Source organism: Penicillium taxi (genome assembly GCF_028828555.1).
Source record: "Penicillium taxi strain IBT 34144 chromosome Unknown utg000005l_segment0_segment0, whole genome shotgun sequence".
Classification (NCBI taxonomy): domain Eukaryota; kingdom Fungi; phylum Ascomycota; class Eurotiomycetes; order Eurotiales; family Aspergillaceae; genus Penicillium; species Penicillium taxi.
The window spans coordinates 1117261-1130611 of record NW_026643207.1 but is presented as its reverse complement, the minus strand read 5'-3'; the positions used below and the strand labels follow the sequence as shown (position 1 = coordinate 1130611).

Below are 13351 nucleotides of genomic sequence, written 5' to 3'. Positions count from 1 at the left end.
GAAGATCAAGAAGTTCCTCCCCGATTCATCCGCCGGTACGGTAGTCAGGGAAAACCCCCCGACCCACTTGGGATGGGGCATAAGCTGGTTGGGAACGGAGCAAGAGTCCATGCGAGAAGGATCAGATCGACCGGAAAACCCCCAATATCAGAACTCCGCAGTTGCAAGGTCTGAATTGCGGGGTGTCATTACGGAATATATTTCGTCACTCAAATCAGAACACCGCCTTCTAGACCAGGATATTTAAGTTTTTCCGTTCGTAAAGGAAATTGCGATTTCCAGAATTGATGATTTGCCGAGGCTAGCCCTAATTTGGTGGCTTTTACCCCATGATTTACTCCCCCGCATTTATCTTTTCATCTTTTCATCTTTTCATCGGGGACAACGGGAATTGAACTAGTCAGATCATCAGCTAATAGTTGGATGACCCTTAAAGCAACTGATGCTATAGATTATACACCTTGATATTAACATTTGGCAAACATTTGAATTCTTATGTACACTAGGTATTTAAATAGTACGAAGTACGTACTAGGCAGGCGACATCATTCCCTTAGAGTCAACTCACCCCGAGATTCGGATATACAAATGCATGGACGGATCTGAAGTGTTCAGAATAGATGCATAGTCACGAGATCCACTAAGATAACAGACCGGAAAATCCCCAGAAATGAAAACGTAGACTTGTAATTACTTGGATCCACTAGAACAACTTTCCCCATATATCCATTCTCTTACCAATATATCCATTTTCTTACCAATATTTCCATTGCCACTACAAATTTCACTCTACAATATTTAAGAATTCTTTCGAGTCGTTTCACTATCAACTGCTCATTTGGGAGTTTGAATCACTCTTGTACCATTTTCCTTCCCCTTTCACAATCGTGAACTATGCCCGTCTTCACTGAATCTGCGTCGGCGTCTCGTGAATTACGGGTCCTCCCCTCTTTTGCACCACCCCTTCCCCGACTTTCTCCCCAAATATTAGAGGGAAAGGATGAGAAGTACGAGGTTGTGGTCGTTGGAGCTGGTCCAGCAGGACTTATGTTAAATCTCCTGCTGGCACGGTACGGGTTGAGTGATGAATCACTGCTATGTGTAGACTCGAAACCGACAACCTTGAAGTCAGGCCAAGCAGACGGATTGCAGCCTCGGACCCTCGAGACATTGAAATCACTCGGCTTGTCCGACGAGATCCTCACTGAAGGGTGTCAAATGTGGCAGGTACGTGACATCTACTCTGCGACAATTAATTTCCAAGCTAATTTCTTTTGCTTAGGTCGCCTTCTGGAACCCTTCAGATGATCCAGAAAAAGTTATTGAGCGCACCTCAATTGTGCCCGATGTCGCCGTTCCAGCACGATTCCCTCACGAAGTCACCATTCATCAAGGTAGAATTGAACGGATTTTAGAGACTGACCTGCTGCGATATTCGAAACGGGGCGTGCAGCGAAATACCAAGTTAATTGATGTGAAAATCAACGAGGAAGGAGATGCTGAATTTCCTGTGGTGGCTGAGATAGAGACCGATGGTGTGCAGAGGACCGTACGGACGAAATACCTAATTGGTGCAGATGGAGCTCATTCGGTCGTTCGACGCTGCATGGGACTCAAGCTGGAGGGCGAGTCACTCGACCATATCTGGGGCGTGGTTGATCTGGTTGTGGATACAGATTTCCCTGATATCAGAAGACGTTGCGCCATCCACTCCCCTGCCGGTTCTGTGATGGTTATTCCTCGTGAGCGCATTGCAACCGGTGATTATTTAACTCGTCTTTATGTGCAAGTGCCTGGGGATACCATTGTCCCGGACAGTGACCAGGCGGAGAGTGGCGATGCACAGCCAGAGGATGCTCGGGCTCGTCGGAGTAAGGTCTCTGAAAGCACAATATTCGAGAACGCTGCAGCAGCATTCAAACCGTACTATATTCGTCCGAAGAAGGATGGTGCTGTCGATTGGTGGGCGGCTTATCAGATTGGCCAGCGCGTGACGGACAAATTTGCAGTTAAAGACTCCGAGGGTGTGAATCGAGTTTTCATTGCTGGAGATGCTTGTCACACCCACAGTCCCAAGGTAAGTTCTAATTTCTGTCAATTGGCTGTACTCTGTTACTGACATCGACGCAGGCTGGTCAAGGGATGAATGTATCTATGATGGATGCATACAACCTGGCTTGGAAGTTGGTATGGTCTATTAATGGCCTTACACCGGCAGCAGGCAGTGGGAAACCTGACCCGCTTCTTGAAACATACCAAATAGAGCGCCATACAATTGCACATGATCTTATTGCATTCGACCGTGACTTCTCCTCCATGTTCTCTGGAAAGATTGGCAAGTCCGAGGATGGTGTTGAGGGTTTGACCCACGACGAATTCATCAAAGTTTTCAGCCGAGGAAATGGCTTTACCAGCGGTTGTGGAATTGAATATACCGAGAACATGACAGTTATAAAAGACGTGCCTAGCACCGGCAACCCAATCACTGGCACCGACTACCTATTGGGTATTTTGCGACCAGGACGAAGACTGCTGAATGTCAAGGCTATTCGGCACGCAGATGGCTATAAGCGAGATCTCCAAGATGGTAAGTCACACAGTTGTATTCCCACTTAACATGTATCTAACCGACTTGCCAGACTTCTCTTCGATAGGCCGCTTCCGCATCTTAGTCTTGACCTCAACTGATCTCCTCGAGCCCCAAGGCGTATCCGCCCAGACAATAGTTAAGCTTGGAGCTCTAATTCCTCGCTTTCCCCAGTCCGTTCTTGAGCAAGTGGTGATTCACCCAGAGCTAACACGTGACTTTATGTGGAATGACGTTCCTAAGGAGCTGAAGAAGTACTCAGAAATGTCCCTCTATAGCGGCACGCAGCTCGATGATGTGTATAAAATCTACGGCGTCAACCCGGCTGAAGGTGTGCTAGCAGTTGTTCGACCCGATGGATATATTGGAGTGATTTCGGCTTTGAATGATGTGAAGCGTGTTGAGCGCTACCTGGAGACTTTGATCCGTGTTGTATAGTTATTCCTAGGTGTATATTTTTTTAATGATAACTAGAAGCGAGTTTGCAGTCAATTGACAGGAAATGTAACAATGGATTTGACATTTGAATGAGTCTGACGTGTAATACTATCATTCCAAGGGCTACCCATCGGACATCTCGGATTTGTCGAAGGCTGAAGTCCTACGATGTAGAGTACACAGGTCCTAGTGTAGTTTGTCCATCTGCCCCGCGTTGTGCCAACACGATAGCGGTCTGATTGCACAATATTGTGGCTTGCATGAGTGACTTCATCAAACTTGGAAAGCTGTAATAAACCATATCTTGAAAATTATTTGAAAAGTGGTCCTTAGGCGGAATTTGTAGTCAAGATATCCTTGAAAAAGATACCTAATGACTACGGCGTTGGACCTACCTAGTATAAGGCATCAATCAGGCATGAAACATCTCAAAAGGCATCAACTCCACTAAGCAATGGAATAGTAGGGGACATAGTAATACTTAGCATTATACATGTTCAAGCGGAGTGTACATTTGTCAAATGACGGTAAGACTGAACTTGTCAAGAGGCCTGGATCTTAATCACATAGATATATTCCGGCCATCCATCAATACGAGGTAGATTGTGTCCTTCAGAGACAGCGCACCAATCAGGCGGGATGAAATTGAGTTATTACAGGGATCTGGAGATGAGATGCGGGAAAGTGTTTCTGTAAGTATAGATTCAGCCTCATGCTTCAGATGGGCGTGAGTCGGCATTGAAGATCAAAATCTTGTCGAAGACCTAAGTTATATATATATAAATGGTATTTTTTTACTAGACTTGTCCAAAGTTCCATCTCAGGGCCTTGTAGAGCCCTGGAAGGCGAGACTGAATCGGGGACAGGTCGGGCGTATCAAAGCGGCTGACCGCATGCTATTTATGTACCAGTAAGAGCAAGATACTGCATGTGGGTCTAGATTCTAGCGTTCAGGTCAAAGCCATACTGGAAAAGGAAAGCTTAAACTAAAGGTGTTATGAGGAATGCAATAACCATGTGTTAGAAATTTGGAAGGAATAGTCTCGACATTGGCCTCGGATCTCGCTGTAACACTCTGGTTTAAGCAACGTGCATGGCAGGGTTTAACTGATAATGAACTGCAGGAAAAATAAACGAGTAGGGCTGAGTTGTTTATGTCTTGGCAACTTAACTCGTATCCAGATATTCCACATTCATATTTCGTATATTAAGTCGTATTCGTTTATCGGTCTCTTCAGGCATGTATTCACTCGTTATTTACGTTCAAACGGAAGCTTCGAACATTAAAATATATGAAATTGTTACCTCTGGAGTATTTGATTGCTAAAATCAGCTGGATGTATTGAGATACAAAAGAAGAATGAGAAGTACTGTGCACAATCAGTGGCAACTAGCTAGCCTGAGATTTTGGTAGTTAGAAGTCATCTCTTCCAATATCGTTCTCAAGTCTAGGCTCATACTAGACTTTATAAGTACAAACCTAAGTCGGATCTTCGTCATAGATGCTAAACCCTCACGAGATTAATTAGAAGTGGCACAGGAAATAAGTTGTAACTGTGGAACCCGTGGTGGATATTCCCGATGTACATTGAATGGAGGATCATGATCTGCAAATAGTGGATAGCTCCGTGCCCTATGGAACACAAAATACAGGAGGCAAATAGAAAACTAATCTGGGAACCATCATTAAATCGCTCAAGACGCAGGAATATGCATGGTGCAAGGCATTCTACAACTGGGGGCTCTTCCTGTTGGATGGTCAGTTCATTTTGAAGCCAATCTCACTAGCCTGGGCCCGCTCTTACCGTTCCAGTCAGTGCATTGAGCACCTCGCTACCCAGGAGCTGGAAATCCGGTCAACGGCTTTGATCGGCTAACTCTATAAATTACTCTTCGGTCGACGGATATGCAATTCCCGATAAGCCTACAATCAATCCCCACCCCGGAAGTCCTAGGAAATACTTTCAAGTTTACGATGCTAGTGTTGAAGGAAGTTCTAGAAGCAGTGCGAAGATCAGCCGAAGGGATCAGCCTGACCTTTGTACATTTACAGATCAAGTATTTCTGAGTATCCGTCCCATGTTGAATTGCTGCAGATTGAGATTTAAAATGAGATTTTAGTATGTAAGATGATTATTGGCCGAATGATTATCTGACGCCCCACGCTGACATGTCGCCATCCACTTTGGGGGCGGGAAACTAACCACTATTGGTTTAGTTGATATACTAGGACCAGAGTAAAGCTGGGGGCTTTTTGTATTTTCCAATGCGAACACAACCTTGGTTCACTATACAAAATACGAAGAGACAATGAAATCGGTCATCTTTATCCGACGGGTGCGCCACAATGCTCAGCCTTCCTTCAAGACCTAGACTTAGCCCCGCCCACTAAATCGTAAGTTTCGATACTTTTCCTCTTTAACTTCTCTACCTCTCTCAAGGATCATCAGGTTTAGCACCCAGTATGCTGTTCACTCGTCAGTTGCTGTGGCCGGCGCTGACATCGCTGGCCATCGGAGTGGCAGCAGATTACCAAATCACGACTGCAAGTTTGACAGCTTCTACGGCTATATATACCACGACTTCGGCAACATCAACCGCCTCTTCTACTGGCGCTGTAACTCATACCGTCAAGGTCGGCCCCAAGGAGAGTCCTATGTCCTATGTGCCAAGGAACATCACTGCAGCTGTCGGCGATGTCGTGGTCTTCGAATTCTACCCCACCAATCACTCCGTAGTGAAAGCAGACTATCTCGCGCCCTGTGTGCCAACTGGCAATGACCTCTTTTACTCTGGAATGTTCGAGACGTTCGATGAAGTCAATGGTAACGCTGTAGGCCCGCTTCCAACATGGAATCTGACTATCAACGACACTTCGGTATGTATTCCCTGCAAACGACACTATGTCCACGGGTATAAAGAAGGGGCTAATATTAATAACGTCCAGCCAATTTTCTATTACTGTACAGCCCCAAACTCATGTCTTGAGAATGGCATGGTCGGGGTCATCAACGAGGTAAATGCGATTCCCGCCCTGAATGAAAGATAAAAGCTAATCATAGCCAGAACTCATCCGAAACATGGGAAGCACAGTACAAAAGCGCCCTCACCTATCCATACATGCTCGTTCCCGGAGAATCATTTCCTTCAGAAGGAGGCTCAAGCACCTCAAGTTCAGACAAATCATCCAGTTCCGGACACGGTCTCAGCGGCGGAGCAATCGGCGGCATAGTGGTAGCCTGCGTAGTCTTTGTTGCGATATTGATCGCACTTTTCTTTGTGCTCGGTCGCAACCGCATCTACAGCCGCTGGGCAGCCTCAGAGGATGGACGCACTACTGACCGCGGCGAACGCACAGCACGATGGACGATGTTCGGCCACTCAGGTGATAGCCGGCCCAAGACTGAGCTGGATAGCCACGAAATTGATAGTACCGGCGCCTCAACTCATATGGATTCAATCTACGGCAGTCCAACAATGAAGTCGTCGTTCCAATCACCTTCTTCACCTATTCCGGCACCGCAATATTCAGCTATGGAGATGCAGCAGACATCGCGGAATATTCGTGGTCCCGTCGAACTTGATGGTCAACATGTTGTTGCGCAGCTTCCTGATGAATCTAGGGACTATCGGTGACCTTTACTAAGTAGAACTGTCTTTGGACTGTTGTCGTTTTTTTAAGGTCCAGTACTGTTTTAAAATTTCCTGCGTCACATAGGCATTTACTATATTTTGTATATCTAATATATCCTTTACTTTCTATATTATGTGATAAGAATTATCTCAATCTCTGTGTATTGAAGTGAGGCCTGGAGGCATTGTTGATCAAGTTCAGTAAGAGAGTGGTATTGAACATTGACAACCTAGCTAAATTTAGACTAAGGCGGTTTCGGATAGCATATGTTTTAGGGGATCTGTTTTCAGATATAGCTGTAGTAGGCTGATTCTTGCTGTGAAAGGGGTATCTCGGACAATAAAGCCTTACTAAAGGATGTTTTCTCTATCCAGTTGGTGGCAAATGGGCCCTTGATTGAGTAGTACGATCTTATTATATCACCGAAAGGACGCAACAAGCTTTTTTCAGGCTTCCAAAATGATTTATTTCTTGCCTGTTGAGGCGCTTAGCAATGGTGGATGATACCAAAAAGTTCGTATTCCTATGGGCCGGCTAGACCGTAGCAACTCTTCGATATTGCTGATAAGCTTCTTTGTTCAATCTGCCGCTCTTCTCCAAAAGTCACTGTCATTATCAATATCATAGTCATCATCATCGTCATCATCGTAATCATCGTAATCATCATAATCATCCTCATGATCATTCGATAACGCATCAAAATCCCACTCCAGTTCTTCCAATGGCTCCACCACATTGACTATCCATCCATGACTCTTCATTTTTCTTCTGATATCTAGGCTTGGACCTTCCTCGTAAACCTCGACGACGATTTCTTTGAGAGATGGAATTTCTTGGAAGCGAGCAGCAACCAGCGCTAACGCCTTCGCACAGATGTTAGGGCTGTCATATAGATCTAGCACGGTTTCTAAAGCATTTGTGCTTTCTGAGGATGTTATGAGCGTTTTTAAATTGGTGCAGTGTGACTGGATCTTTTCCAATATATAAAAGCTGTCTTCTTCCAGGCTGACTTCGTCTTCGATGACATGAAGTCTAGGAAAGTCGATGCGGATACACTGAAGATGAGATGCGTTGATAAAGCCAATCGTATCAAGAAAGCGAGATATAAGGTCAGGCATCATCACGGTGAGGTCAAAGCGGTTATTGCCGTAGAGTAGCGACCTGGCCTCGTGAAGGATTTTCGAGTTCGTGGCTAGGAGATTAGGTTCGAGTCCATGATTTCCACCCCAGGGATCAATAGGCTCGCTGTACACTAAAAGACATGTATATATCTCATTGCGAAGCTCGGCAGGGAGACTGAGGAAGCTCGTTGACATCTTTCCTAGACGTGAGCCCGCAAAATTTCGGTAATATGTATGTTAAGATGGTTCAGCAAAGGTCATCGATACATGATTAACTAGTTTATAAGTGGGGGCTGACTAAAGCGAAACATGTCAACTAGTTACAATGTAGAAGTATCGGTCCAACAAAATTTAATTTGGTTTAGTACATTACAGAATCATTATGACAACTGAATTTACCCCATTTCCATTACCATCACAGTTCTGCCAGAATTGGAATCGGTGATCTAAAATAGATTAGTGAACTTCAGATGTGAATTAAGTCACATCTTTCACCACTGCTTGCCTCGATTGTAGTAGACTATCTACTTGGTGATACTATCGACCGACAAGAAGTATAATAAGAGCAATTTATATTTTCTTGAATCCTGATCCAGTTTGCTTCACTATTAGGGTCTTTAAATGTGGAAACAAATGATTGTAATTATATAGGAAATACGCATTATTTAAAGCACACTTCTGGATCATTTCAGTCACATGTTGATCTTGTCCTATCACCGCTTAATCAAACGGATAAATATCATCTATACATTCTTGTTGATAAGGTCGTCGCCTCCTTCATATCATATATTCCTAAACAGAACTAGCAATTCACTTCGGCTATGAATTTTGAGTAGTTACCACCCTGCTTCGAGACAGGACGTTTTCGCTCACTTCCAAAAAAAAAAAAAAAACTTTTCGCTTCGCATTTAGAGTGCTTAGTACAGTCAGCCTGTACTTATTGCCGCCTTTGGGCATAAAATGCTGTACTTTGAGAAACTGCGAATGTTGTGTCTATGATTTTGGAGACAGTGGTATGATCCGTAGGATCCAGGATATTCAATTGAAGATTCAAGGTAGTGTAGGCGTTATTTCAGCTAGTGCATCTTTGAAAGTAGTTAGAAAGCATTGATGAGTCGCACTCCTATCAGCCAGAAGAATATGAGTAAGAGGATGTAAGTATTCTGGAGCAAGGACCATAGTGCATTCTAGGACCTATTTGTTTAGACAAGATGATCAAGCCCGACCTCGAAATCTAGAAGTTGTACTTGATTAAAATTGAATCAAGACAAAGCCTCAACAGATATAGGGACTATAGCCTAGTGTGTAGAAGATGTTGACTGCAACATGGGCATTAGGCGAATTATCAAGCTCATCTAAGCAGCCTAAAAATTGTTGAAGTTTTTTTTCATAATCCATATCCGTTTGCTGCATAGATAGCATCGGCTTACACGAAGTATCTTGTCGCTCGCTTAGCGAGCGTAGCTAGCTAGTCGCTCGTCACTGAGAACAGTGAGCTCCAACAAACCGCTACTCAACACCGTAGAAAATCCACTGGGTGTAGTGGATGCTACGATACTGAATATTTCGATTGTTGTGAAGTCTGCTTTTTCATTGATTAAAGAACTAGCTACTTATAGTATATGGGTGCCTCTCTGCCCTGGACGAATGTCAACATTCGTCCGAGACAGAAGAGATGGTTGTTGCGACAGCCGAGAAACAAGGCCATCAACAGACGGAAAGTATTTCGGCCGAAAAAGCTTCTGCCGAGACAGCGACTCCGGAACTGGATTAGTATATCACGGCATCCTTGAACGATATGCATTCATCGCAAACGACACCCTTGAGCGATGTGCATTCGCGACAGTAATGTCCCGTCTTCACCGTCTCTTCTGTCTCGGACGAATGTTGACATTCGTCCAGAGCAGAGGGGCGCCCATGTACTATAAGTAGCTAGTTCTTTCATCAATGAAAAAGCAGACTTCACAACAATCGCAATATTCAGTATCGTAGCATCCACTACACCCAGTGGATTTTCTACGGTGTTGAGTAGCGGTTTGTTGGAGCTCACAGCGTCTACTATTCTCAGTTAAGATATTCGAATATCGCCAAGCGAGCGACAATTGTGAAGACGGGATATTACTGTCGCGAATGCACATCGCTCAATGGTGTCGTTTGCGATGAATGCATATCGTTCAAGGATACCGTGATATACTAATCTAGTTCCAGAGTCACTGTCTTGGCAGAAGCTTTTTCGGCCGAAATACTTTCCGTCCGTTGATGGCCTTGTTTCTCGGCTGTCGCAACATATCTAGAATAAAAGCCACTGTCGCCTACTCATTTACGTAGATTCAAGTCCTTAAGTATAGCGTTAATTGTTGAACTCATAGAGCTGATATCAAGGGACGCAATGGCAGCCCTATCGGGTGGTTGATATATTTGTTTTTTAGTAGGAACTTTAAGTTGCTGAAATAAATCGCTGATAATTTCCTATTGCTCTATGCTTGAATCTGTGACTGAGCTGCTCGTTAAGCTAACACCACCAAGCACCCCATAATGATAGTGTCGGTTGACTAGGTTATTACCGAAGCAGACAGCTATTGAGATCGTTTCTGTACGTATATAATAGGTGTATGCATATTGGATAAAAGTGAAGTGTCATTCTAAAATGCTCAGATGAAAGAAGATATAGTAGCTGCCATGCCAAGATCACATGATCTTGGTATATCAGCTGATATTCGTTCCAACAGATAGAGATAACCGAGAAAGAAAGATGTTATAGAAGGATTTCTTAGTTCCGCTTCTATCTGACAATGGCCTAGGTTTGCCTGCAAGCTCCATCATACGCTTAAGGTATCCAAGATTTCCCTGGGCCTTGGCCATGATAACAATTCCGTTATAGTAATGAACTGAGGCTGTTCTTTTATTAAATGGAAGAGAGGTCAGAATGTCAGATAAAAATATCACTCGCTTACCCATATGAGGAGGTCAGCTCAAAACCGTTCCTAAGAACATCGTGAATCTGTGTAATGAGGCATGCTTCATACCATCACTTACACCCAGTTAGCTTAACTTCAGTACTTTTTATTTACACAACATATGATGCTATGTTAGATTCGTCTAAGTCTAGACCACTGCCTCTATGTTCTTGCTGAAATCAGGCTTTAGCAGTGGCTTGGAGTTGCCCTTCATCATCATCTGATACAAAATCTCATTTTCTGAGGTCTGAGTGGTACCCCCTGATCTGATTCAGTTCGGATATTGGTGGATTAGGAAGGCTTGGGGCTTCTGGGGCTTCTAGAAATGCTCTTGGAATCGTTTCTGACATCGCTTCTTGCTGATTTGGAGCCTCTGGGGATGCTGCTAGGGTTGGATATCTGGAAGCTGGTATTGTATTTGATGATATTTAGTTAGACTACTTTTCTACTTAAATCCTATACTTTTGAATATCTGAATACTTTAATCCGTTGCTGAGATCTTGGTTTCGATCATGAGTAGGCATCGGTTGGTGGGTAGTTAGGTAAATTCCAATTTATTTTTGAATTTCTTCGTCTGATTCAACAACAATTGAACTAGATGTTTCAACATTGGAAGGTTTAGTCCCTTTAGTACTTAGGTATGCGGTGCTCACTAGCATGGTCGGCGCTCAAGTGGCCGCCGAAGATGATACTTACCGATGTTAAGTGGTAATTCTGCATTTGGCCCCGTCCTACAACCATTTCGTCTAGACAGAGACCACGTTTCAACAAACCTGCATTGGTTTCATACCCACATTTACAGGAGATAAGCAAATTCCGAAACACGTATTCAAAAAGTCTTGTATACCTCCCCGGTATAACTCCCCGGTATATAAACCCCATAAAATTGGGGGTCTAAATATCGGAAATACCCCACATTTCACTCAATCTCGCTTACTTCCAGCCACCAAAGCCCAAACCTTATAGATCACCCCTCTTCGTATATATTGCTTACGAATGTAGCTCCATAAATGTGGGGTTTGGGATTGCGGATTTACATTTATGGGGCTAGGCATACAAGTTTTCTCAAATCAATACTATGAAGTTTGTTGTTCTATATACCTATTTCCATTAGAACAAGTACCCATTCAGCCCTTGTAGAGTCCTCTTATCAACAGCATGGTGTTTATTCTCCTCCCAAACCTGCCCACCCTCGCCGAATTGGTTCGAAAGGTGACCCAAGAAGAAATCCAAGTTCTCCTTACACTGCGGGAACTCACTCTTAAAGTAGTCGAAAAGTTCCTGAACACCTGGTTTGGTAGAGGCGTATGAGACCTTCTCACCAAATACTTGAAGATATTTCTTCGTATGTTCCAGGTCGGCCTGAGTATCAAGTTCCCATCCTACCTCCATATGGCCAGGGATCAACTTTATTGGCTGAAGAGCTGTAATGAGCTCCAATGTCTTAACCCATGACTGAAGTAGAGCTGTTGTTTCTACTTCCTCAACCCTGATATATTGTTAGTACATAGGTTGCTAAGTGAGCAGATATCATAGAAGTACTTACCACACGTGTGTGCTTCGTCCATAGATAGTATCTCCACATACAATCGTCCTTTCAGTCGGCAGCCAGAAGAGCGTATGATCGACCGAGTCACCCTGTAGTGGGCCAAGGAGAACGACCGGACTATCTAGGTTGCCCTCCAGCATAAAAAAGCTAAAGTTAAACTCCTCCGGTCTACGCGGGGCGTCGGGTACACAGTTTGGGAAGACAGTCGGCCAGAATTTCACCTTGTCTTCGTACTCGCGATTAATACCGGCGAGAACATATGGGGCGGCATAGAACTTGGCCTCGGGAAATGCCTCGAGGATGGGGTTTGCTGAGAAGAAGTGATCGGGATGGTGGTGGGTGACGAATAGGGCTTTCAGCGGGTTCTTGGTTGTTGCTTTGACCCATTCAACTACATCCTTGGCGTCTAGGATCAGGAAGGGAGCGTCGATCAGGACAGCCTCTTTTGTACCGACGATCAATGTGGTGATGCTGGCAAGGCCTTTGGTCGAAGACGAGCGGTGGTAAGTAAGGAGAGGCATTTTGCTGTACTTAGCTTTGAAGACGGGACTGGTCGCATATTTAAAAAACCGATTTAGCGCTATTATATACTTTAGTAAGGACAAGTATCAATTCAAGTTTTTCATAGGTTCGAACTTTTGAGTTCACTATTCAGTGACCTTGCAGTTGCGTAACATTAGTTTATCAGTTTGTGGGGGCAACTTTAACTTCCCCGCATTCTAAAGTATTGGCGTTGAATTTGCAATACCCAAAACAGAGTGTACAGTTAGGGCCTTAGCCTGAGTGTTAGGTACAGATACCCAAACTTGAAGGCGGATAGGCCCCACGTAGACTTAACGGCTTGTATTTTTGGCTGGAAAGACTAATACATAATTTTACCTAAAATGGTTAGTCCCGTACTTTCATCTCAACCTCGGATCGGAAAACCCCCTAAGTTACTAATCCGGATGTCACGAGGACTACCGAATAATCGGCCCTTAATTCGTTCATAAGTCCGGGAACCCTCTACCCGAAGATCTTTTGTCTCATATCTTTGCGATTTCATTCGATGTAAGTGTTTGCTCA

General features: G+C 44.1%; 6 protein-coding genes across 6 annotated transcripts; 3 read left to right on the top strand and 3 right to left on the bottom strand.

The window, feature by feature from the left end:
- Positions 1 to 894: 894 nt before the first annotated feature.
- Positions 895 to 3025, top strand: N7495_007779 (putative phenol monooxygenase; the record flags this gene model as incomplete). Its single annotated transcript, XM_057210430.1, has 4 exons — positions 895 to 1227; positions 1283 to 2077; positions 2131 to 2587; positions 2640 to 3025. The coding sequence occupies 4 exons, from the start codon at positions 895 to 897 to the stop codon at positions 3023 to 3025; spliced, it is 1971 nt and encodes a 656-aa protein (XP_057059973.1).
- A 2464-nt stretch (positions 3026 to 5489) lies between these two features.
- Positions 5490 to 6074, top strand: N7495_007778 (cupredoxin domain-containing protein; the record flags this gene model as incomplete). Its single annotated transcript, XM_057210429.1, has 1 exon — positions 5490 to 6074. The coding sequence occupies one exon, from the start codon at positions 5490 to 5492 to the stop codon at positions 6072 to 6074; it is 585 nt and encodes a 194-aa protein (XP_057059972.1).
- Positions 6075 to 6145: 71 nt separating this feature from the next.
- Positions 6146 to 6661, top strand: N7495_007777 (uncharacterized protein; the record flags this gene model as incomplete). The annotated part of the gene is made up of 1 exon (XM_057210428.1): positions 6146 to 6661. One exon carries the CDS (start codon positions 6146 to 6148, stop codon positions 6659 to 6661), a length of 516 nt encoding a protein of 171 aa, XP_057059971.1.
- A 576-nt stretch (positions 6662 to 7237) lies between these two features.
- On the bottom strand, positions 7238 to 7975 carry N7495_007776 (uncharacterized protein; the record flags this gene model as incomplete). The annotated part of the gene is made up of 1 exon (XM_057210427.1): positions 7238 to 7975. One exon carries the CDS (start codon positions 7973 to 7975, stop codon positions 7238 to 7240), a length of 738 nt encoding a protein of 245 aa, XP_057059970.1.
- A 3872-nt stretch (positions 7976 to 11847) lies between these two features.
- Positions 11848 to 12129, bottom strand: N7495_007775 (uncharacterized protein; the record flags this gene model as incomplete). Its single annotated transcript, XM_057210426.1, has 1 exon — positions 11848 to 12129. The coding sequence occupies one exon, from the start codon at positions 12127 to 12129 to the stop codon at positions 11848 to 11850; it is 282 nt and encodes a 93-aa protein (XP_057059969.1).
- Positions 12130 to 12279: 150 nt separating this feature from the next.
- N7495_007774 (MBL fold metallo-hydrolase) lies at positions 12280 to 12807 on the bottom strand (the record flags this gene model as incomplete). Its single annotated transcript, XM_057210425.1, has 1 exon — positions 12280 to 12807. The coding sequence occupies one exon, from the start codon at positions 12805 to 12807 to the stop codon at positions 12280 to 12282; it is 528 nt and encodes a 175-aa protein (XP_057059968.1).
- Between the last annotated feature and the right edge of the window lie 544 nt (positions 12808 to 13351).